At 39.7% G+C, this 25,806-nt stretch overlaps 1 protein-coding gene across 2 annotated transcripts in view; it reads right to left on the reverse strand.

Moving 5' to 3' along the window:
- Positions 1-25,806, reverse strand: part of VPS13A (vacuolar protein sorting 13 homolog A) — a 327,166-nt gene that overhangs the window by 104,351 nt on the left and 197,009 nt on the right. For both annotated transcript variants that reach the window (XM_077474893.1, XM_077474892.1), the window contains exons 54-67: positions 24,541-24,773; positions 21,914-22,061; positions 19,506-19,652; positions 17,627-17,708; positions 16,818-16,887; positions 14,927-15,035; positions 13,457-13,570; positions 13,233-13,378; positions 13,069-13,150; positions 11,779-11,892; positions 7,622-7,697; positions 5,757-5,920; positions 2,897-2,942; positions 2,688-2,811 (exon numbers count right to left, since the gene is read on the reverse strand). In XM_077474893.1, the coding sequence (XP_077331019.1) occupies positions 2,688-2,811; positions 2,897-2,942; positions 5,757-5,920; positions 7,622-7,697; positions 11,779-11,892; positions 13,069-13,150; positions 13,233-13,378; positions 13,457-13,570; positions 14,927-15,035; positions 16,818-16,887; positions 17,627-17,708; positions 19,506-19,652; positions 21,914-22,061; positions 24,541-24,773 (1,655 nt within the window). The remainder of the gene's footprint in view (positions 1-2,687; positions 2,812-2,896; positions 2,943-5,756; positions 5,921-7,621; positions 7,698-11,778; positions 11,893-13,068; positions 13,151-13,232; positions 13,379-13,456; positions 13,571-14,926; positions 15,036-16,817; positions 16,888-17,626; positions 17,709-19,505; positions 19,653-21,913; positions 22,062-24,540; positions 24,774-25,806) is intronic.

Genomic DNA, 25,806 nt, shown 5'->3' on the forward strand with positions numbered 1-25,806 from the left:
GATAAACTTAAAAACTATAAAGGGCCTCAAGTGCAACTCCCCGACACTGGCAGAGGACCACACAACAGCAGTGCATTTTCACACCTCACCATCCACAAATAGTGATCTTGCTGCATTTTTTACAGCGTATTACAATGCACAGTGAAGTTGGAGTGCAATAACCCCCAACATTGGTGTCAGTGGACGCAATAATAACCCCCAGCATTGGGGTCAGTGGATGCAAAACTAACCTCCAGCATTGGTGTCAGTGGGTGCAAAAAGAACCTCAGCATTGGTGTCAGTTTCCGCAATAATAACCCCTAGCAATTGCATCAGTGTACACAAAAATAACCCTCAATATTGATGTCAATGGATGCAATAATAAACCCTATCATTGGTGTAAGTAGACGCAATATTACCCCCAGCATTTGTGTTAGTGGATGCAAAATCCCCAACATTGGTGTCAGTGGATGAAAAAATACAGTATCTCACAAAACTGAGTACACCCCCTCACATTTTTGTAAATATTTTATTATATCTTTCCATGTGACAACACTTAAAAAATGACACTTTGCTACAATGCAAAGTAGTGAGTGTACAGCTTGTATAATGGTGTCAATTTGCAGTCCCCTCAAAATAACACCACCCCAAGTGAAAATTTCCAAATTGAGCCCAATTGTCCATTTCCCTCCCCAGTGTCATGTGACTTGTTAGTGTTACAAGGTCTCAGGTGTGAATGGGGAGCAGGTGTGTTAAATTTGGTGTCATCACTCTCACTCTGTCATACTGGTCACTGGAAGTTCAACATGGCACCTCATGGCAAACTCTCTGAGGATCTGAAAAAAATAATTGTTGCTCTACATAAAGATGGCCTAGGCTATAAGAAGATTGTGAAGACCCCAAAACTGAGCTGCAGCACAGTGGCCAAGTCCATTCAGCGGTTTAACAGGACAGGTTCCACTCAGAACAGGCCTTGCCATGGCTGACCAAAGAAATTGAGTGCACATGCTCAGCCTCATATGCAGAGGTTGTATTTGGGAAATAGACGTATTGACTCTGCCAGCATTGCTTCAGAGGTTAAAGGATGCCAAGCATGTCTCCAGACCTAAACCCTAGTGAGCATCTGTGGGGCATCCCCAAACGGAAGGTGGAGGAGCGGAAGGTCTCTAACATCCACCAGCTGCGTGATGTCGTCATGGAGGAGTAGAAGAGGACTCCAGTGGCAACCTGTGAAGCTCTGGTGAACTCCATGCCCAAGAGGGTTAAGGCAGTGCTGGAAAATAATGGTGGCTACACAAAATATTAAAACTTTGGGCCCAATTTGGACACTTTCACTTGCGGTGTACTCCTCTTTGTTGACAATGGCTGTGTGTCGAGTTATTTTGAGGGGACAGCAAATTTAGACTGTTATACAAGCTGTACAATCACTACTTAACATTGTAGAAAAGTGTCATTCCTTCAGTGTTTGGGTCTGTGGATGCAATCATAACCCACAGCACTGGTGTTGATTTCCACAATAATGACCTCGAGCATTGGCGTCAGTGGACACAATAACAACCCACAACATTGGTGTCAGTGACTGCAACAATAGCCACCAGCATCGCCATCAGAACCATCAACCTCCCACCTTCTATGCACACACCCACATACATTGGTCGTGAAATTTAACCACTCCCTTCCTGCATTAGTCGTCAGTGGCAGCAAAATGTAACCCCTCCCTTGCATTGGTTGTCCGTGGCAGTGAATGTTACATACCTCTCTGTATTGGTGGCCATGGCAGAGAAATTTAACCCTTCTATCTCACCCCCGCTTCCACCCTCCGCATTAGTGGTCATGGCAATGAAAGGTAACCCCACCCCATGTATTGATGGTCATGGCAGTGAAAGTATTAAAGGGTTTGTAAACCCATCTATACAAGACTATGCCAGCCCCTCTATTAAAGGCTGGCATAGCACACTATGTCAGTAGTTTTCAAAAACGAGCGTTCTAAATACCTAATTTGGGCTGTCTTCTGGCTGGTCACATTACTCGCAGCCACTTTACAGCTCCAATGGATTGCTTCTGAGGGAGGGGGCTGTGATCTCCCTCGGGCGTCAGCCATGGAGATCACTTGGCCACTTGTCTGCTCTGCAGAAGCTCTGTATCATAGCTGTAAAGCGGCTGCAAGTCACATGACTGGCCTGACAGCTCAAATTTGGTATTAAGAATATCTTTATTATTAATCTATAATAGAGAGGCTGGCAGTGACAATTTAAATTTTTTATTTTACAAGAAGAGCAGCGGGGGAGGGGCCGGGTTGGAGACAGACACAGAGGGAGATGACAGACAGGAAGGAGGGGATGAGGGGGGAGAGAGGAGAGCTGAAAGGACAGATACGTATGATTGACACTCCTGGTATGCTCTCTCCCTCTGTCTGAGCCGGGATGTTACTTGTACTAGAGGTGGCACTGAACACAAAGTAGTCAAACTCCCGGCACCTCGCTACCGCTCTGCTACCCATATGGTTTTCATGTTGGGCACCAGAGGTCTACACCATTTCATTCTGTCTCTAAGTTCAGCCCTCAATATAGAAGTTACAGACATTATTACATGAGTTACATGCAACCTCCCCAGATTGTGCCTTTCTCCGAAACTAAAGATACCACAATAATTCCACAGCCCTGGTGCATTATATTAGCCAAAACATTTAACAATATACAAACATTTACCTCTTGATGCCTTGAAATGTGCTGCTGGCCATATCTATTATGCCACCTGTTGGCCTGGTTATAGCTCCCACTAATCCTTTGCCAACTCCTTTAAAAAATCCTGCTGCTCCTTCTTTCTGAGCACCTAGGAAATATATTGGGTTAAATGTGAAAATCTTAACACTGAAATCCATACAGCACCATTACTGTAGCAAACTTGCTGACTTTACCTTTAATTGGCTTTGTTACTATCCCGGTTATACCACTGACAAAGCCCTGAAGAAAAGAAAAGAAATAATGACTTATATAGAAATGCATGTTGCTGACGAATACTATTTGCAAGTGCCAGCAACTAAACACTTCTTAAAAATAGAGTTTTGAAATGAGAACAAATGTCAGATAGGCGATGGTTTGACGAATACTGCATAAAACTGGCCAGTCATTCATTTGACCACAGATAATAAATCTTCCTACCAACATCAAAACTCATTTCATTCTGAATTGCAACTCAGATAATAAATCTGCTAAGCTGCCTTTGTATAGCCCTTAAAGCAGACCTTTAGGCAAACAATATTTCCTAAAATCTGTGTTAGGAAAAAGAAAAAAAAAAAAAAAAGTTCTTACATGAAGTGTATGGCATTTTTTTTAAATCTCTGTCATTTTCTTTCGGTTTCCAATTTAATTAACAGTGGATAGTAAAGTTTCACTTTACTTCCAGAGCTGAAACTATGAGAGTATGAGAGCTGTGGCTCTGATATCTCTACTCCTGTCTATTCATAGAATATTGTATTCTGTGGACCATTCATTTCACATGAGTAAACTTAATTTTTTATACACAGCAGATTTGAATACAAATGTTTGCCTTCAGTTTTCCTTTATGAGCAAGAACTTTTCATTGAATAAGGCTGTATATGTCACTACTGATGACCAACAGCATTGCTAGGGTCCCAAAAGACCAGAGACACACCTGGAAACCTAGACTGAAATGCTATTGGGTTTGTATATGATGATGTTATTCCTCTTTTTTTTTTTTTGGTGATCTTCCCTAGGTGACGTTTCTTTTAAAACTAACACTTCTGAGAGTGTTCATTTCCTGTGCCTCCTGCAGTGCTTGATTTACCAAATACAATTCTAAAGTAAAATATAGTTAATGTGAATATGTGAGTAAGAATGTTAAAAATAAGCAAAGAAAAAAAATAAAAGTTCAGCTACAACTGAAGTATGTATTCTACAGCAGGGGTAGGCAACCTTTCAGAGGTTGAGATCTACCTGGACAACAGGTAGGAAATCAAAGATTCCTGGGGATTTTTGATTTCCTATAATAAAAACAAATAGTGCCTCCAATAAATCTTCTGCCCCGCTTAAAATCACATTCCACCAGTAATATTCTATCCCCCCCGACTGTAGTGTCCTCTGCCCTCACACACACACACACACACACACACACACACACACTAGTGTCCTCCGACTCCCAAACACATGGTAGTGTCTTCTGCCCCCCCCCCCCACCCCCCCTCCACCAACAGCCTGAGGAAAGCACTGGCACACAACCCTGATCGTGATCTACCTGTCGGCTTCCCACCATCAACAGGTAGATCGCGATCAACGGGTTGCTGACCCAGGGTCTACAGGATAAATAAGTCCCACAGCATGTATCCTGAGTGCCAGGGTCTAGCAACTACTCCTTTCCTATATTTTTCATGCCCTCTATGGGACAATCCTGTGTTGTTGCTATTACCCTTAGAGGCAACATTATGATAAGCCATACCTGGTATCAACAATAAATCCTGTATAATACCACCACAATCAGGTTCTATTTAGATATGAAGAACAATCACACAAAGCACCTTGTCCCCATGTTGATGAGGACAAGGGCCTCATCCCCACAACCCTGGCCGGTGGCTGTGGGGGTCTGCGGGCGGGGGCTTATCGGAATCTGGAAGCCCCCTTTAACAAGGTGACCCCCCCTGTGTGAAATGGTAAGGAGGTACAAAAGTACTCCTAGCATTTAACCAAAAAGTGACAAAAGTGTTAAAAATGACAAGAGACAGTTTTTGACAGGTACTTTATTAAAGTCTTCTTCTTTCATCTTCTTTCTTCTGGTCTTCTCCCTTCTTTCCTTCATCCTTTGGTTTCTTCCTCCATCTTCTTCTTCCTCCGATCCACTGCTTCTTGCTCCGGTGTTCTCGCCCGGCATCTTCCTCCACGGCGTCTCTTCTTCCTCGCTTCGTTCTCGGGCCACTTCGCGCAATGGGAGTCTCCCGCCGTGTGACGCTTCTCTTCTTCTGACAGTTCTAGATTTTGAGGGGGACCCCCACTCCATTTTTTTTTTTTGACGCAGGTTCCCGTTAAAATTACATTTAAAAAAAAAAAAAATTCTTAATGCTAACATGACCCATGTGCAAATAGCCTTAAAAAAAACATAGAAGTGAACCAGCTAAAAAAAAAAGAAAAAGTCAAGTTGAGCGGTAAACCTGTTCAACTTATGCGAATGAATCTATGTGGCTTGACATTTACTAAGATTTTTCCGGCGCAGTGAACCAGAGCACTTGAACGTGCACAAATGCCGCTTGCGCATGCACAGTGCATAAATTGACCTCGTGCAGCTCCAAGTGTATTTGCAGGCGCAGCAGGCTTGCTCAGAGAAAGTTACTTTTTTGTTCTATTTTGGGCATATTTGTTACTTGGACAGTTATAACTATACTTCCTCACATCACCCCCATAATATTGACATTTCCAGCTTCTTTTAATTCTGAGTTGAAAAATGTGTGCGCCAGATCTATAGCGGCGCACAGATCACCGCCTCTCGTGCGCCAGCATGTTATTAGTGAATGGGGAATTGCGCTGTGTTACAGGCGCAAATGCTTTGTGAATATGAAAACGGCCGTTGCGCATCGGCGTGCGCTGCAACTCATGGCGCAAACCTTTTGTAAATCAGCCCCAATGTGCTTAAAGCTAACAACCCATTCTTTACATTCTTTACCCATTCTTTACAATGTTTTATTAATGAAGCCTATAACAAAAACAATAAAAAATATTTGTATTATTCTGTAATGTTTAAGGTAATTCAATACGGAAAATTTTACTTACAGACACAAGGCCTTTGCCTCCACGTGTAAGGCCCTCCCTGATGCCACTTGGCTGTTTGTTCATGGCTTCTCTCCTCTTCTGCTGGTATTCTTCATCCATAGTAATGGCTGCTACACCTTTGGCCATAGCACTCGTGATTCGGGATGCAGCTCCAGCCAAGCCACCTATTACAACAAACATATCTTATCACAAAAGTCAAAATCAAAAACTCAACCTGCCTGTCAGCTAGCATTCTGTCAGTGCAGACATGTATAAATGGCTGGGGGTGTGGCTGGGAGTGCCAGTGACAGCACAGGAACTTTGCTTGGAACTACAGCTGGCTGTATGGTCTGCAGTACATACAGGGACTGGACTAACCTCCGAGCTTCCCTGAGTCATCTACATGGTGATCACTTACAGCCCAATATCAATTTATAATATAAATGAATGTCACAGCAGTGTGACTGTCTACAGAATTTGTGTCATTGGAATAGTTGGCATTTGTTAGTATGTTGGATGTTCCATTCCCCCAATATAATAAAACATGGGAGACGGCACTTTCTTGCCTACTGTCACAAGATTCCCTCCCTAAAAAAAACTCTGTCAGCCAGCTGTCTGTGTAGGTACAGCTTTCAAGAAATTCCTACTTTCACAGCAATGACAACTTGTGGCTGGTAAACTGTTGGAATTGGAGCATGCTGAGAGTGATACTTCTACCAAAGCATAAAAACCTTGTTGGGTTTAGACCTGAATGCCATTCAAATAACTATTTTTTACACATTCTAAAAAATAAAAAATAAAGTAACAACATAAATAGTGATGCTAACAGAAGATCACAATTTGTTTATCTTGCAGTAAGAGCTGTGATTACTAATAATCCTCTGCATTTCTCTAAGTTTTTCATATTTCCAGACTGAAATGTTTCCCTAAACATGATCCTATTTGGGCCACAACTATATTTACTTCAAAATGTAATATTTTTCTAAGATATTGTATTCTGACGGACCAAATAAAATCCTGTACTGTATACATATAATCTAAAGAGATTAACACAGTCTCCTGGGCAGATTTTTTTTAATAAAGCAAAAGCCCTAGCTTCACTTTGTTTAGGGGCTTGCTCTTACAGGTGTCCTAGCTACATTTATGTCTTAGTTCCTCATGAAATGCTGCCCACTAACTGCCCTTGAAACTTCATTTACTTTTAGGAAGACCAGCCATCACAGCTATGAATATTGTGCCCTGTAGACTCCTTATCACTGCACCATGGAAAACAAAAGTTCCTTAAAGTGGTTGTACGCCACGGTATAGGAGATATTTATGAAAAAGCTGAGCGCCGATGGCGGCATGAGCACTTAAGAAAGGGCACATGGTGCCGTTTCCAGTAGGGGTCATGCCATGGCTGACGGCTCCCACAGACATGTACGGGACTGACGTCACGCGACTCAAGGCAGTCACAGAGCCAGAGTTTGCAGCCCTGGAAGGAAGAGGGGCCAAGATGGACGTTCCCTGCTAGTGGGGACAACGGAGACATCACAGGCTTCGGTTTCATGTATGAGACACATAATGGGCTACTATGCGATGCCATTATGCTTTACCTTTGCACGGAAATAAAGAGGAAGTAAAACCCACCAGGGTTTACTTCCTCTAAGTCTGGTGATGGTATCACCTGAACATCAAAGATGATTTTCATCTCACGGGGAGGGTAAAAAAAGTAAGGTGGTAGAGCTATGGTCTAGAGGAGTAGGGATTTAGCAGAAAATACTAAATACTTGCCCAGAGATGAGCTTTAGAGAAATGGGAAGACTATATCCAGGACCAGAGTCAGAATGTATGAAATTTCTCCTTGCCTGTGGCCGCACGCCATAAGAGATCATTTGTTTACTTACCAACTGCTCCACCAACAAGTGCCTTTACTCCCAGTGCCATTCCTTCAACAAACTCTTCTGGACCTTGAATAGCTCCCTATGGCAAAGCATTAAAATAACATCATAATAAAAAAAAACAAATCAGAATTTTCGAAGAAGAATGTTTCATGGATAATAAATGCATCAAAAAGGTCACCTCAGACACAGGCCACCATATGTATATCCCTCACATATTAGTAAATATTTTATTACATCTTTTCATGTGACAACACTGAAGAAATTACACAGCTTGTATAACAGTGTAAATTTGCTGTCCCCTCAAAATAACTCAATACACAGCCATTAATGTCTAAACCCCTGGCAACAAAAGGGAGTAAACCCCTAAGGCCCCTTTCACACATGTGCGACTTGGGACTGCAAAGTTGCATGACAAGTTGTACCCCATGATTTCCAATGAGTACTATTCATATCTGTGCGACTTCAAGTCACACCGACTTCAAAGTAGTCCCTTTACTACTTTGGTTAGACTGATGCGAGTTACACAGGCATACCCTGAAATCGTGGTAAAATCACGCGACATTGAAGTTGCGGTAGTGTGAAAGGGGCCTAAGTGAAAATGTCAAAATTGGGCCCAAAGTGTCAAAATTTTGTAAGGCCACCATTATTTTCCAGCACTGCCTTAACCCTCTTGTGCATGGAGTTCACCAGAGCTTCACAGGTTGCCACTGGAGTCCTCTTCGACTCCTCCATGATGACGTTTTTGGGGTCTTTATGTTGGAATACTGCCCTGCGGCCCAGTCTCTGAAGGGAGGGGATCATGCTCTGCTTCAGTATGTCACAGTACATGTTGGCATTCATGGTTCCCTCAATGAATTGTAGCTCTCCAGTGCCGGCAGCACTCATGCAGCCCTGACCATGACACTCCCACCACCATGCTTGACTGTAGGCAAGACACACTTGTCTTTGTACTCCTCACCTGGTTGCCACCACACATGCTTGACACCATTTGAACCAAATAAGTTTATCTTGGTCTCATCAGAGCACAGGACATACAATCCCATATACACAAACCTTCACCCACAGTTAATCCAGAGAAAGGTGAAAAACCCCAGCAAAGCATTCTTCAATTTGCTACAGCAGGGGAAAAAAAATTATTTCCTGACCCCTGAGAGGCAATCGGATTTTCCCTGGATCAACTTTACCTATACAATGTTAGTACCCAGTTATATTATTTACATTTAGGAAAAAATCAAGGCTTTTTTTTAAAGCAATCTACTGAGCTGACCAGAACCACCTCTGGAGGGAGTCCAATCCACATTTTTACAACGCTTACTGTGAAGAAACCTTTCCATATTTGGAGATAAAATCTTTTTTCCTCTAGACATAAAGAGTGCCCCCTTGTCCTCTGTGATGACCTTAAAGTGAATAACTCAACACCAAGCTCTCTATATGGACCACTTATGTATTTGTACATGTTGATCATAACCCCCCCCCTTAATCTCTTCTCAAGAGAGAATAAATTCAGTTCCTCTAATCTTTCCTCATAGCCGAGTTCCTCCATGCCTCTTATCAGTTTGGTTGCCCTTCTCTGCACTTTCTCCAGTTCCCCGATATCCTTATTGAGAACTGGTGCCCAAAACTGAACTGCATATTCCAGATGAGGTCTACCTAATGATTTGAACAGGAGAGAAATTATATATCGCTCTCTGGAGTCCATACCTCTTGTGACGGGAGTCACAAGGGCGGGGGGCTGGTGGAACATGATAATGTATATTGTCTGCAGTAAGCTTGAAGTTGGCAAGGCTAGTCTGCAATGTGACAGCTGAGTCATCCAGGTGGATAGGATTAGCCATGGGTCAGCCCTACCTCGTTAGCTAAACCACTGTGTGATGTTTTGGGTAAATATTTGGGTTATTGTGTATGTAGGGACTGACATACTTTTCAAGTGTATAAAAAGGCTGTATACTTGTCCAATAAATTATTCAATTTTCAAGCTGAGTAACGGAGCTATTCTCACCTGTTTTTTAGTTACAATATGTGGCTATAATATCTGATGTTTAGACTGGAGGAAGCTGTGTACTGGCAGAAGCACTCAAGCGGAGTGCAACCGGATTTTTGGAGACCTCTCTTAATACAAGAAAGGACTTTGCTCACTTTGGAAACTGCAGCTTGGCATTGCATGCTATTATTGCGCTTACAATCTACCAAAACCCCCAGATGCTTCACAACTATGGATTCCTCCAGTTGTACTCATCCTAGTATGTATGATGCATGCATATTCTTAGCCCAAGTGTATAAATGTACATTTATCAACATTAAACCTCATTTGCCACTTAGTTGCCCAATTAAACAGTGCATTGTGGTCAGCTTGTAAACTGCACTGCATAGCTTGGTGTTATCTGCAAAGACAGAAACTGTACTTTTAATCCCAGACCCTATATCATTTATAAAGATTATAAAAATTAAGGGTCCCAACACTGAACCTTGGGGTACATCACTGATAACATAAGACCATTTAGATTAAAAATCATTAACCACTACTCTCCATTTACAAATTTATCTTTCCAAGCCTGTAGACTTTACCTTACATATTAGCTGTGTGGGGAACTGTGTCAAACTCTTGTAAAATACAAGTATACCACATCCACAGCCACCCCTCTTGTCCAAGGTTTTACTTACCTCCTCATACAAATAAATCAGATTGGACAACTTCTGTCTTTCATGAATAATCCAGTAATCCATGTCCTTAGTCTGCTTGTCTTCAGCAAACTGTTTGCGGGGCTTTCTTGTGCATTATCTTTAGAAGAGGCTTTTTTCTGGGATGACAGCCATGCAGACCAATTTGATTCAGTGTTCGGCGTATGGTCTGAGCACTGACAGGCTGACCCCCCCCACCACTTCAACCTCTGCAGCAATGCTGCCAGCACTCATACATCTATTTCCCAAAGACAACCTCTGGATATGACGATGAGCATGTGCACTCAACTTCTTTAGTTGACCATGACGAGGCCTGTTCTGAGTGGAACCTGTCCTGTTAAACCACTGTATGATCTTAGCCACCATGCTGCAGCTTAGTTTCAGGGTCTTGGCAATCTTCTTATAGCCTAGGCCATCTTTATAAAGACCAACAATTCTTTTTTTTCAGATCCTCAGAGAGTTCTTTACCATGTTGACCTTCCAGTGACCATTATGAGAGAGTGAGAGCGATAACACCAAATTTAACAAACCTGCTCCCCATTCACACCTGAGATTTTGTAACACTAATGAGACACCGGGGAGGGAAAATGGCTAATTAGGTCCAATTTGTACATTTTCCCTTAGGGGTATACTTTCTTTTGTTGCTAGCGGTTTAGACCTTAATGGATGTGTGTTGAGTTATTTTAATGGGAAAGCAAATTTACACTGTAGACTCACTACTTTACATTGTAGCAAAGTGCCATTTCTTCAGTGTTGTCACATGAAAAGATATAATAAAATTGTTACAAAAACGTGAGGGGTGTACTCACTTTTGTGAGATACCGTAAGATGCTGAAGACTGGGACGATCCTTTTCAATTACCAGCCAACTGGAGAATGCATTAGCATGAATACTACAGAATAAAATGTGTAGATTATTTAAATTCACGCTTAGCTAGCAGTTAAAGTAATGAAACAGCTAAAGTAATGAACGCATTTTTAGTCTGTTATAAATTGATAGTACACTGGGAGAGAGATTTACTAAAGACAGGGCACACAAAATCTGGTGCAGCTGTGCATAGTAACCAATCAGCTGCTAGGTTTTATTGTCAAAGCTTATTTGAACAAGAATTTAGAAGCGGATTGATTACTATGCATAGCTACACCAGATTATGTGTGCTCCAGTTTTAGGAAATCCACTGTGTCCCAACACTGGGATCTTGGTGCCGTGTAATTTTGGTCTGTGGCTCCCATCACAAGGAGGCATAGGGAATTCTACTCTAGTCCACAGTGATGAAAATTTTGTGCTGGTATACTGTTAATTTATACATGTGTTTCACTGTACTCTGCACATACCTTTGTAAGTAAAACAACAACAAAAATAAAAGCAGGCCAACAGAACAAAATAAAAGTGGGCCAATACATAGTCGCACTAAAAGCCATTATTTCAAAGTAAAATACTAAAATGCATGCAAGATTTTGAGACACTGATGCATGTATTACCTGGTAAGGCTCATAAAAGAAAGCTTCCACTCCCTCAGAAAGATCTCGAAATAAACCAAAGGGGTTCCCCAGCACATCAAGGCCAAGAACAAGAACATACATTTGTTTAATGGCCTAAAAATGCAGAAAGACAGTTTAAATTTTTTTATCAACAGCCATGTTCAAGTAACTGAAGCTAACCTTTTCATTGCCAATTGTACATGTATCAAAAATATTCAAAGAGGGGTTTTTGTTAGGAGTAGAGAGACAAACCAACTTGTGACCATGATTTGGAGAGGTCTGTGATGATTGGTTTCATGTAGGGATCTGTTAACATTTGGAAATTTACACCATTTATATTTTCTGTGAACTTCTTTTTGCAGTCTCCCTTGGGTTTCTTTGCATGCCTTCTCATTTTCTCTGTGCATGCTCACTTTCCTGCAGCCATTTAGTTGGAATATTATCATTTGTAACAGCCCTTGTTCCTAACATTACCTGTTCTTAAAACTGTCTTTTAACAGTTAAAACACCCCCATCCCTTGACATACCACATACGTTTGTATCTTTTTAATTTATAGAGTAGGGAGGAGATATAATCCTCGTGCAGATTTACATGCTATAACCTGATTTGTCCATGTGATTTTAGGGAATAAACGTAAGGAAAAACCCAAACTTTTTATTAATACACAATGCAAATAATTACTCCACAATCTAGGCTGTGGAATTAAAACAATCCTTATTCTAAATGATTTTTTTTATTTTATTTTTTTAACAAGCTGCCCTGGTCACATTTTTATGAAACTGGGGTGTCAAGGCTCAATTATAAATACTTCTGTGCTCAAATCACAAAAAAAAAAAAAAGAAAAAAGAAAAAAAGTTTTCATCAATGAGTAATTTTCCTAAATAAAAGTTATTTTTGGGATAATGATTGACTTATTAAATATGTTTTTAAAACTGAACTCCAGGAATTATCTGTATTACATACTTATCTTGATCCAGCTTGGCACAATGTGGTTTGCATATCTCATACCTGTTGGGCTACTGGGGAAAGCAGACAGTCACTTTATATTCAAATTCTATAAAATGACAGCAGCGCTGGATGCACAACACCCTATGGACACTGTGTAGAAGAGAAGCCAATCACACAAAATCCCAGCAGGACCCAGCCGACTACAGCTATCACTCACTACTACACTGATTATCAGCTTCTTCAGCAACCTAATCAGGTATAAGATATGCATATCTGCATTATGCCAAACTGGATCACAGTAAATATGCTTTAAGTATATATGTATGTTAATATATACTCACTTGTCGTGAATAATGTCTTATAACTTCCCATTGCAGTTCTTGCGTTGTGTAAACTTGGTTTCGAATCTCAAAATAAGCCAGTCTAAAAAAATGAGAAATAACATGACTATCTATGACTTGGAGACACATTCTATCATATGGAAGTGCAACTGTGGATCACATACTTGAACACAACATCCTGCACATCAGTCAGGGTAGCACCGATACTTTTCAGGAGAAGATTTAAAGATTGCACTGGTATAAGTTCTTTGTCTCGAAGCTCTTTATTCCCATCATCTCCACCACTACTAAGGGAGAAGCTTAAATGCAGCTACAAATAGAAAAAAACGCATGTTAAAGTATCTAGGCATATTCCTTAACAAAGTAACATGTGTTCATCTTACATTACCTTTATAGGAGATATATGAAAATCCTCATACAAGCTCAGTTGGGAGGTATTAATTGAAGTCACTGTGCTTAATTCAGCTTGGAGGGACTCCACATCTTTTTTGAAGAGCACAACCTATTGCATATTTAACATAATGAGGGAAAGCAGAGCACAATAACATTAATAGGATGTGTACCACATTTCAAAACCATCTTTGTCATTTTACAGGTCTTTTGTTGGGCCAATGGTACACCACCATTACACCCTTTCTTGCATCTAATAGCTAACTGTAATCATGTTGTTTACATGATGGAGACGGTGTGTACCACTTATGGAGACTGCTGTATCATTTAGCAGTACTTGCAAAGACTGTCACTTCTGTTAAGCGGGGACTGCCACACACTGATCGAGTTATGGCTGGTTCGGCAGGTACTGGACAAATTTCGATCAGCGAATGGCCAGGAACCAGCTGAAATTGAAAGTGAGCATGGTCAAACTGAATGTATCAAGTTGATTGATCAATCAACCTGGGTACAACCAACCTGCTGGATTTTACTAATGAGTATTGCCAGTGGCTGGTATATAATTACCGTCCCCACCAGGAAAAGTCAATGGTTTGGCAGGAGGGATTCCCTCATCAACATGGTATGTGTTGATGGGGGAATCAAGCAAATTTCTAAGGGACCCAGAAAATAATCTAATCAAGATATTGCTACCTCTAAAATGACTAATAAAGCTCACAGTAGAACACAATTCCAGCCAACAGTTTTACCACCATTCAACCTCTTTTTTACTAAATCATCGGTAGTCTGTTATACACTTAAGTGACCTTGATAACTCACTTCCGTTACAGTGCTCTGTTTTGACAATAAGTTGACAATCGCAGAGCTATCTATAGTACTCTTAAAATTGTTTCAGAGGGCTAGTTACCTGAAAAAAATGGTTGTACACTTTTGAACATTAGACAATTTATCATGAGGTATAGGTTTGTCTTTTTATGGTAATCTGAAAACCATTTGCCATATGAAATGATTCATTAAATGGTCAATTCGTCTAAAAATATTATGTCAGTATTTGGTAGATACTGGAGAGTTAAACATCCATTTCTTATATTTCTTAGGAACTCTGTTGGTAAGCATTCTATACTTGAGTTTTTGGGTCTGTACATTTGCTTTTACTAATACAAAGGGGGACCTTCTCACTCTGCTGGCCTTAATTTATTATATATAAATTGCAACAAGGGATGCAGGATGCTGCAAGAGCAGGAAGAACACTCAAAACTCACTAGTGAACAGTAAAGAGTTAGGAAATATAGCAGGAAATTCTCACTGTTTGTAGTATCCAAGACATAAATGAAGCCATGGGCCGCAGCATGCCAGGCTCTACATATAGTTGTATAAATGTAAAATATTTCAACAACATAAAGAAAATACTGCATAACACATTTTTAAAAAATGCAATAGAAAAAACTGTATTTTTTTGCAATCCTACCTCCTGGTGCTTAGACACATCTCCACTCTGGGTAAAAAGCTCTGCCAAAGCATATAAAAATCCCAGATCCAATCGCAGATCCATTTCTTGAATTAAAACCTTGAAGTACCTGTTAGAAGAGCATACTATTCTGTAGTACATACATTTCAGGGATTTGAATGCATAATAGTGGCTTGTGTTGAGAGGCTTTGGGCTTGTGCCAATGGCATCAGTTTGAGAAGCTTCAGACATCATTCACAATTTATTGACAGGTGCATTTGCCCTGCCTTTGACTTCTTTCTGACACACATATGGTCTACTTCAAGTGGGTTTTGCATTCCCATAGACTTGTATGGGAGTGCAAAACCCATTTGAAGCAAGCAAAAGCCTGTCGACTCCGGCCCTAAGACAGACATAAAAAAATAGGATTTAAAACATATGTAAAATGTATAAACAAGTATGTAAAATGACAAAACTTTCAATAAAAAATCTGAAAAAATAAACTGTATAAACATATCGCTAGTGCCTGTACAGCAGTGGTCATCAACCCTGTCCTCAGGGTCCAGTAACGGGCCCGGTTTAATGTTTTACCTTGAGGAGATGCAGACTAGAATAATGCAATCACTGAACAGCAAATGATATCACCTGTGATGTATTTCAGTTATCTTGCAAACCTTGCCCTGAGGACAGGGTTGATGACCACTGCTGCACAGAACTATGAAGTGTTCACATCTTGCAGTGTTCAATTCTCCCCATGTAGAGCACAGGAGATGTTAAAAGCCTGTACAGGTTATGCATTTTGCAACTAAAAAGAAAGTATAACCGAGAAATGTATACATGTTAAACAATAGCATTACATTATCAAAGGAAGAGATGAACCTCTACATTTTGCATTTGGCAGCAATTACATGCTTATTTCAGTTGAAACTTTAGCACTCATTCACACTAGTGTGGTGACTGGCGTTTTCCTGCATTGGTTAAACCTAAGTCACCACAAGTATACACAAACAAAATAAGTGCTTAGTTAAAGTTACAAAAAATCCACTGGGTGTCGAGCCGTGCAGTGTGGAAAAATTTATACTGTATGCATTTTTCTGCAACAGGCCAGAGCTCACCTGAAAGCTCCATGTACAGTCCCTGTTTCTACACTGCACAGCTAAGCTGTGGTACACTGAAACCAAGTAATGGGGGTGGGGGGCATGACACAGTGTGATGCGACTGAACGTGCATCGCACCGCACTTTCCCAGACCTTCAACTGACAGCTGCTTGCACAGTAAATTGCTTAATTTCACTGTGCAGGCCAATGTGAACAGGCTCTTCTAAAAACTGCATTTATCCTCTCTAATACCTTAAAGCCCATCTCCAGGAAAAGTAAAAATTCTCCCTTGAAGTGGGGAAGGAAAAGCAGTTTTACTTACCTAATCTTCCACTCCTCTACTGGATGGCATTCCACTATGCTGCAGCAGTGGACTGTTCCTTTGCATTCTCACATCCCGTGTAGGGCTATGGGCCCTACATTAGTCTTGATGACATCAGAGGGAATTCCACCGCCACAGCATAGGGGAGAAGAGGCTGTAGCAACTGGTTTTGTAGCGCAGAGGATCCTGTAGGAGCAGAGTTTGGGGTAAAACTGCCTTCCTTGTTTCCCTAGACATAAAAGAGCATTTATCTTTTGTAGAATTTTTACTTTCCTCAAAATTTAGCTTTAATTTATATATATATATATATATATATATATATATATATATATATATATATATATATATATATATATATATATATATATATATATATATAGTGGGAATCGAGCAAACATTTTTATTTTGATACTGGTTATGATGGTACTATACCTCCTCTATATTAGATAAATGATGCCACAATAATAAAAGTCTGAGCAATATTCTCACTTACTTTATTCGTGATATTTCAGAATGTCCGGCTGTTCTCATCACAATGCTCACATCAGTGAAGGGTTTCGGTTCTAAACAATATCAAATGTATATAGGATGAGTCATGAACTTTTTTAATCAATGAACCTTTTTCTTTGTATCACATACTATTGAAAATATTGGCTATGTTCTGGCATTAGTTCTGAAAAAAAAAGTTATTCCTATAAGAATGTACACACAGCTAGCGTTTCTGCAATGCCACTGGTATGAAAAGTGTGTCACTATCTGAAATTGAAATAAAAGAATTTGGAAATCATGTCCCTAGTTACCATGAGTTATAAAAAAAAAATACTGAGTACTCTTCCCTATGCAGTTTGATGTTACATAGTTAGGTTAAAAAAAAGACACTAGTCCTTCCAGTTCAACCTGAGTGTCTACAATTGTCCCTATCCCTATGTACATTGCACACTCACATCGGTCCCTACCCTCAAGGAGCCCACAATCCAAGGTCCCCATTATATATACTAGGGCCAATTTTGGACAGAAGCCAATTAACCTACCAGCATGTCTTTGGAGTGTTGATGAGGATTACTTTGGATGTATCTATCTATCCTGTTCTGGATTTTTAATTTGTATATCCATATGCATGGATTACTTTGGATGTATCTATCTATCCTGTTCTGGATTTTTAATTTGTATATCCATTGCAAGGGGTGCTTGCGGGTTTGAGCTTGCACCCTTTATTTATCTTTGTCACATTTTTTTGGTGGATGTTAAAACTGAAAATAAAGATTTTGCAAAAAATAAAAAAAAGTAACTGAAAGAACAAACCTGAGTCCAAGGTCACAGACTTGGGTGGTTTTACTGGGTAAAATATAAAAGGAAATATGGCTCCAGGAATCTGATTTTGTATCTGTCAATAAAGCATGCAATAGAAACATTAGTGATGACAAATAAGAATAATAAAAAAAAACAAAAACATGTTTTCAATCTGTATCTTAAGATATAAAGTAACTGTCACCTTAAAGCACATTTGGCCAATATTTATTAGCCATTACATGAATAAGTACATTACCTTTTGGATAGTGAAAATAATTATATACTGTAAATAGCAATTACAAGCAGCAACTAAAATAGGGAAGAGGTTATGGCTATCCAACAAACATTGAAACTTAACTCAGTTTACCTAAAAAGATTGTATATAGTCTTTGAAATATTTTAGATACACATTTAAAAAAGATCAGAGTGATGTGAATGTTATCTATGTGAGGAAATCTTTAAAGATGATTCAATGTGTAATTTCCAATTGTATACATTATAGAGGAGTCATTTAACATCCACAGCCAGCTTGCTGAAAACAAAGAACTCCCTCCTATAAATTGTTAAGCAGAGACACTGTGATTTTCTTAAACCACTGAGAGCTCACTCTAGTGGAAAAATTAGAAACTTTAAAAAAAGTCATACATAGAAGATACACATTGCAAAAAATGAACATACGTGCTTTTGAAAACACGTGAAAAACATTCCTTTTAATCAGAGTTCTATGCTATTCACTGTAGCTAGATTGAAGAGATCTCATTACATGTAGTGTGGGTAATCCGTTTCAAGAGTCCTGTGTTGTGCAACTTCTCTGTGAATTATTACCCATCAGATTCAAACTCGCAAGGTAGCTTGGAATCCAATTTGTGGCTGAGGAACTCCTTATAAGTTCCAAATCAGGATTTGTAGAAACAAGAGATATCAAGGGACTGGCTAGAATTTGAAATACCTCTTCTGCATTACACATTGTTCAACAAAAGAGGTACCCAAAACACCAGATTGCAAATCCAAGCCTGGAGCTTGGATGAAAATATGAAGAAGCGCTCAGCGGGTAAACCGTATACCTTGTTTGCATTGTAGGCCCTAATTTTTAATTCTGAAAGCATAACATATTTAACCTCTTGTTTACCAATGCCCCTTCGTAAAAGTCAAGGTAGCCAAGAGGTTGAAGCGAATTAAGGAAATATCAGGAGACAATGGGGGTTATTTACTAAAGGCAAATCTACTTTGCACTACAAGTGCACTTGGAAGTGCAGTCGCTGTAGATTCAAGGGGGACATGCAAGGAAAATAAAAAACAGCATTTTTGCTTGCACATGATTGGATGATAAAATCAGCAGAGCAGAGAGTTTCTGTTGTGAGTATGATTTAAAAAGAGTAAAAAGTTGATTGATAATAAATGGCTTCAGCCAAACACTAACAATGAGTGAAAGAAATGTTTTTGTGTTATCATTCATATTCTCTGTAAAATTGCCAATAAATCAAATTCTGTCAGGGTATGTAAACTTATGAATGCAACTGTATAGCCTTTAGAAAATGCACATTCTGTTAATTTTTTTCTCTTCATGGTTAGCATTTGGAGTGGATTATTGGCATACAGCCAAGAAAGCTGACTGGAGGAAAGGCACACACCCCCTCATCTCATAGGCAAAGGAATGAAAGGATAGTGCACAGCTCTGCTCTTAGACAGCAAGCTGACTGCTAATCTATTTATAGCAACCTCCCCCAACACACACTTCAATTTTCTGTCTCTGAGAAAGCATAAATTCTGCCAGGGTATGTAAACTTATGAGCACAACTGTGTATATATTTCTATTTTCTAGTGAGAAAATTACCTTTCAAATCAACCTGTTTTACAGAAGAATACAAAACAATAAGTTGCCTGCACATACCTGTATTCTGTAGAGTTGTAGTCTGATGGAAGTCTGATGAGCAGAGGCTGAGTATTCTATTTTCAAAGCTGGCAAGAAACTTCTTCTCACTGGTGCTGGTGATGGCTGTACAAACTTCATATCAGTGAAAGTAGGTGTTAGGCATACCTGCAACATACATAAAAACACAAAATATGTTAAAGAATACTGCTCAAGATAAGCGTGAAAGTTCATTTGAAAAAAATGGAGGTAAATTGGAGCTATTGCTCATAAGCAACCATCAGGTTTCAACATTTCAAATGAAACAATGATCTTGACTGGTCAGATCCCTTCTGTCTGCTATCATACCAGTATGTGTTAGCTCAACTGGTGTAATGTGATCCGTTTAATTGTGGTGTGCGTTATTAGATTTTTGTTAAGAACCTCTTCTACCCCTGTACAATTCAATAACACAAAATTGGCCTTAAGCAGGTTGATACAGCTTAGAAGGAGCTCAAATGCAAGTCAGGAGCTGGTCAACTGCATGTCAAATACACCAATCGATGAATTCTTCATGATTTCATAAGGTCCTTAAACTGCTCACAAATGTATGTAGATGCACATAAAATCAAGATGCATTTCCCAAAGACAAAGACCCTTGAAAGGAAGTTCTGAAACCATAACCTTTTTTCATGCACTTTTACAAATGAAGGGTGACCTTGACAACTAGTGGTTTGGGTGTCCGCATTTCTTGTATGGAGAATTCCAAGAGCTATTTTTGTAATTATGATCACAGACTCTTAGAACTTAAAGCGTTGGTTACCCTAAAAAAAAAACAAAAAACAATTGATCCAGTCCTAAAGCACGAATAACAGCATAGTGCTTGTACTGTGTCATTTGGACCTCTCTATCAATTGAAATACCGTTGTCAGTATACATGCCTCCGGCATCTGCTATCTCTCCTGTCTGATCTTCTGTGTCTCCCTCTGTCCCACTCCCTAAATGTCAGCTAGTGAAATAATATGTACATTTTTATACTATCCGCGCTGTCTCCTAATGCTGTGTTCCCCTTTGTATGCCATTTATTTAAAAAAATGCAGTAATATATATCGGTTTTCAGAGCACCTCTCGGCACTCGCGTGACCGGGCCAGCTCTCTCCTCCCCAGCCGGTCAAGTGGCGCTATGAAATCAGGTATATACTGAATTCTTTAAATAAATGACACACACACAGGGGCACGCAGCATTAGGAGACAGTGCAGATAGTATAAAGAGTTTAGAGTGATTTAACCACCTTAACGGCTCACACAGATATACTGCGGCCTTCCCCTTTCCGGCCACCAGAGGGTGTTCGCCCGCTGTGCGGCTGGGAACCCGATGCGAATGGCCGGCGGTCACGCTCGCGTGCATGAGCGCCTGCACCGGGATCTGTGTGTGTAAACACACAAATCCCTGTGCTGTCAGAGGAGAAGAGACATGTCGTTTATTCCTAGTAATTAAGAACAGTGATAGGTCTCCTCTCCTACTCAGTCCTAGCCCCATACAGTTAGAACACACAATTAACCCCTTGATTGCCCTCTAGTGTTAACCTCTTCCCTGTCAGTAAGATTTACACAGTAATCAGTGCATTTTTATAGCACTGATGGCTGTATAATTGTTAATGGTCTCAAAAATGCGTCAAAAGTGTCCGATCTGTTTGTCGGAAAAAAAAAAAAAAAAACGTAGATCACTGCCATTACTAGTAAAAAAATAATAATAAATACACCATAAATCTTTCTAATAGTTTTTAGATATTATAACTTTTGCGCAAATCAATCAATATACACTTATTGCGATTTTTTTTTTACTAAAAATATGTAGAAGAATATATATCGGCCTAAACTGATGAAAAAATCTTTTTTTTTTTTAAATAATTGGGGATATTTATTATAGCAAAAAAGTAAAAAAAATTTTTTTTCAAAATTGTTGTTTATAGAATATAAACCGCAGAGGTGATCAAATACCACCAGAAGAAAGCTCTATTTGTGGGAAAAAAAGAGGATGCAAATTTAGTTTGGGTACAGCATTGCATGACTGGGCAACTGTCAGTTAAATCGACGGAGTGCCAAATTGTAAAAAGTGCTCTGGTAAGGAAGGGGGTAAAATCTTCCAGGGCTGAAGTGGTTAAGGAGAGTTTTATGGGGAGAATAATAATGATTATAAATCCTTTTCATTTGTTTTATGTCCAGAAAAAACCTGCTGTAAATATATTCCTTGCTCTTCTACGAGCCTAATATAAAATAATACCAACATACAAATGAGGAGAACAAATCAAATTTATTTTATTACATTTCATGTATGATTATACAGTTTATGTTAACCTGTATCACCAAACAAATGTAAACTTTACCTAAACAAGTGGATAGCATTAAAATTATGTATTTAAATAAAAGGAATACTTTACAAGGATTACCTGGGCATTGGAATCCAATTCAACAATTTTAATGTCCTTGGGGCCAGACTCACTGTATTCCTTGTAGACCGATTCTAACTTTTCTGTTTGCTTCACACTCAGTGGCCTCCATCGACTCCTCTTCTTTGTCTCCCAAACTACATCTGAACTATATGGCACAATCATCAAAATCATACATTAATTGTGTTCTTATTGCTTTATACAGTAGTCATTATTAGGGATGAGCCCGATGTTACACTCTAACATCGGATGTTCGACCGTTTGCCGAACAGCAAACAATCTGGGGTGTTCGCGGCAAAGTCGAAAGTGAAACAGTTAAAGTTAAATTTTCCTTTAAATTTCATACCTGGGGGGTGTCTATAGTATGCTTGTAAAGTGGCACATGTTTCCCGGGTTTATAACAGTCCAAGAGCAATATGACATTTCTAAAGGAAAAAAAGTCATTTAAAAGTACTCGCGGCTATAATGAATTGTTGGTCCCGGCAATACACATAAAAGTCATTGAAAAAAACGGTATAGGATTCCCCCACAGTCAATTACCAGACCCTTGGGTATGAATATTAGGTGAACCCCCAACCAAAAAAAAAATTGTGTGGGGGGGCCCAAATTCCATATCAGGTCTGGTGTGGATATTAAGGGGAACCCCATGCCAAATTTTTAAAAAATAGCGCGGGGGTCCCCCCCAAAAATCCATACCAGACCCTTATGTGAGCACGCAACCTGGCAGGCCGCAGGAAAAGAGCGCCCACCCCCCTCCTGAACCGTACCAGGCCACATGCCTTCAACATGGGGAGGGTGCTTTGGGGTACCCCCCAAAACACCTTGTCCCCGTGTTGATGGGGATAAGGGCCTCATCCCCACAACCCTTGCCCGGTGGTTTTGGGGGTCTGCAGGTGGGGGGCTTATCAGAATCTAGAAGCCTCCTTTAACAAGGGGACCCCCAGATCCCAGCCTCCCCCCCTGTGTGAAATGGTAACGGGGTACAAATGTACCCCTACCATTTCACCCAAAAAAAAGTGTGAAAATTATAAAAAAAAAAAAAAAAAAAAACACACAAGACATGGCTTGGGACAAAAAAATAAATAAAAAAATGTGTGTCCCATGAAGGGTCTGATATGGATTTTGAGGGGACCCCTCGCCATTTTTTTAAAAAATGTTGGTGCTGGGGTTCCCCCTAATATCCATACCAGACCTGAAGAGCCTGGTATGGAATTTGGGGGGACCCTCACGCAATTCTTTTTTTTTTGGTTCGGGGTTCCCCTTAATATTCATACCAGACCCCAAGGGTCTGGAAATTGACTGTGGGGGAATCCTATGATGTTTTTTTCAATTACTTTTATGTGTATTGCTGGGAACGACAATTCATTATAGCCGCGAGTACTTTTAAATTACTTTTTTTCCTTTAGAAATTTAATTTTGTTCACGGACTGTTCTAAACACGGGAAACATGCACCACATTACAGGCATACTATAGACACCCCCCAGGTACGAAATTTAAAGGGATATTTCACTTTTATTATTTCACTTTAAGCATTATTAAAATCACTGCTCCTGAAAAAGGTCAGTTTTTTGGGTTCCCCAAAACACTTTTTATGACAATACCATGCATATAAGCCTTTAAAATTAGCACTTTTGACTTTTCATGTTCATGTCCCATAGACTTTAACGGTGTTCAAAAAAAATTTCCCTGTTCGCATGTTCTACTGCGAACCGAACCGGGGGGTGTTTGGCTCATCCCTATTCATTCTATGTTAACTCTTGGGATAAAACATGAACATTTTGTGTTAGAACGCATGAGACTAAGATATACAGTATTTATAAAGCAGGGGATGTTGCATTCAAACATTCGCTGCATGTGTATCTAATTTAAAATTACAGTGATTGATTTACCTGCAGTGAATGTTATATTCACTGCTTTATAAAAAATGCCCCTTTTGTTTTCACATTCCTTACCTTATGCCTCTCAACTGCATCCTGATAGAGCAGACACATGAGAAACAGCACAGAGATACAGAATAGTTTTATAGAAAATACAAAGCTGAATGCGATTCCAGGGACACATACGTATATACATTGCCCTTGTATACATGCGGCTGTGGGGAGGTGAATGCCTAGGCTGCTTTCAACTGCCAGTGCAGTGACCACTTCCTGGAAGATTTGGGCTAGGATATGAAAATGTCTGATCTCATCCCCAATGCCGATGGTGGTTCTCATCATACCTTGACACTTCAGTTGTGTTTTGGCAGAACTAAGCCTAGGAATGCTTCAAGATAGATACAATAGGAGATGGTCCACAGCACAGAGATGTATGGATTTCTCACCTCCTCTAAATTCTAACATAGAACACTTTCATCCATAAAAATGTAAATTATATTTTACAGGTATAGTTTACCTTTTTACTTTCTATTTTACAGTTGTGTGTTTATTGTCTTCTAAATATATATATTTTTTACAAGCCTGACAGAACTACATATATATATACTGTATATATATATATATATATATATATATATTTACAGATATAGTTCACAGATTTTACACTTAATTATGACATTTGTGTAATCACCATTTTAAAATAATACATTTAGGCATGTAATGACAACTTTATGAAATAAAAAAAAACTTGCCTGCTAATGCCTATGTAGCATACTTCTTGTTTGGAATAGTTATTTACTAGAGAAATGCCAACATCTGACAATGATATTGTGACTTCTTGCTCTGCCAATTCTGCCTTTTCATTCTCATATGTCACACTGAAAACATGTTCATCTTCGGTGAAAAGCACAATCCGTTGTAAGCCTTCCAGGAAACAAACAACGTAGAGAAGACAGTCCTCAAGTCTGTGGTATTCAACTCTGTCCTAAGCATAAAATATATCAAGAATTTTAATACACCTGCTTATATTTGCCTTGATATTAACTTTCTGCATCTCTATGTCATAGGCTAGTGGCAGAGAGAGGCCCAGCACTAGCATTTAAGGATCAGCTCAGGCATGTTCGCAAACCGCATGTGCAGAGCCCGCAGTAAGTCGGCACTGCGGATCGCTAATCACAAGCAATGAGACATTGTCCCGATGCACGGCTGCAGAGATTGCAAAATATCTCACTGCCTGCGATTACCACTCCGCAGTGCCAACTTCCAGGCAGGCTCTGTACGTGTGGTTTGCAAACACGCCTGAGCTCATCCTTACTAGTAGCCAAGCAGGCTCTGCTGCCATACACATAAGCTGACAAGAAGAGAGAGCAGAGTAACGACCCATCACTGTCCAATCAACAGATTCATGGTGTGTTTCTAAGCAAACTGTTTGGCACTGCAGTGACGCTCCAGGACCTAGATAAGCTGTCTGGCAGCGGTGCCAGAATTAAAAGACTGTCTGAATAGACAGTTTACAAGTACATTTAAACCATGCAGTCAGCTGCTTTCTGTAGTGTAACTTACCCTTTAGTTGGTCAGGAAAGTACTTGCTTCTTTTTGCCATTTAGTGTGGGAGCTAAAATGTTTTGAGCTTAGATGTGGCTATTCAGGATTGACTTCCAAGTTAGGACCTATATATCACACCATAGCAAAGGAATTTGTAGGTGACAGCTGTAGTGTTGTGTCAATGGCCACATCACTGTGTACTGAGAAGATGTAATGTGTGTTTTATGTTTGCAGTGGCACTGAATAGGGCATTTGCAGTAGCATCAATGAACTCATTTACTGTAAAAATTGTATGTTGTGGGAATTTTCAGCTAGGTTTCAAGATAGCAGTATATTTATTCTGCAGACAAATAAAGATATTATAAAATAGCAAGTAAAGCACTTCCTGCTAAGATGTATCTCTCATCAGTAGAAAACAAACATCTATTTTACACAAACTGTGCTGTGGTACAGTATGAATGCACATTATGTGA

The sequence above is a fragment of the Lithobates pipiens genome, unplaced genomic scaffold (assembly GCF_037356315.1).
Source record: "Lithobates pipiens isolate NorthernLeopardFrog02 unplaced genomic scaffold, aLitPip1_a1.2 Scaffold_13, whole genome shotgun sequence".
NCBI lineage: Eukaryota > Metazoa > Chordata > Amphibia > Anura > Ranidae > Lithobates > Lithobates pipiens.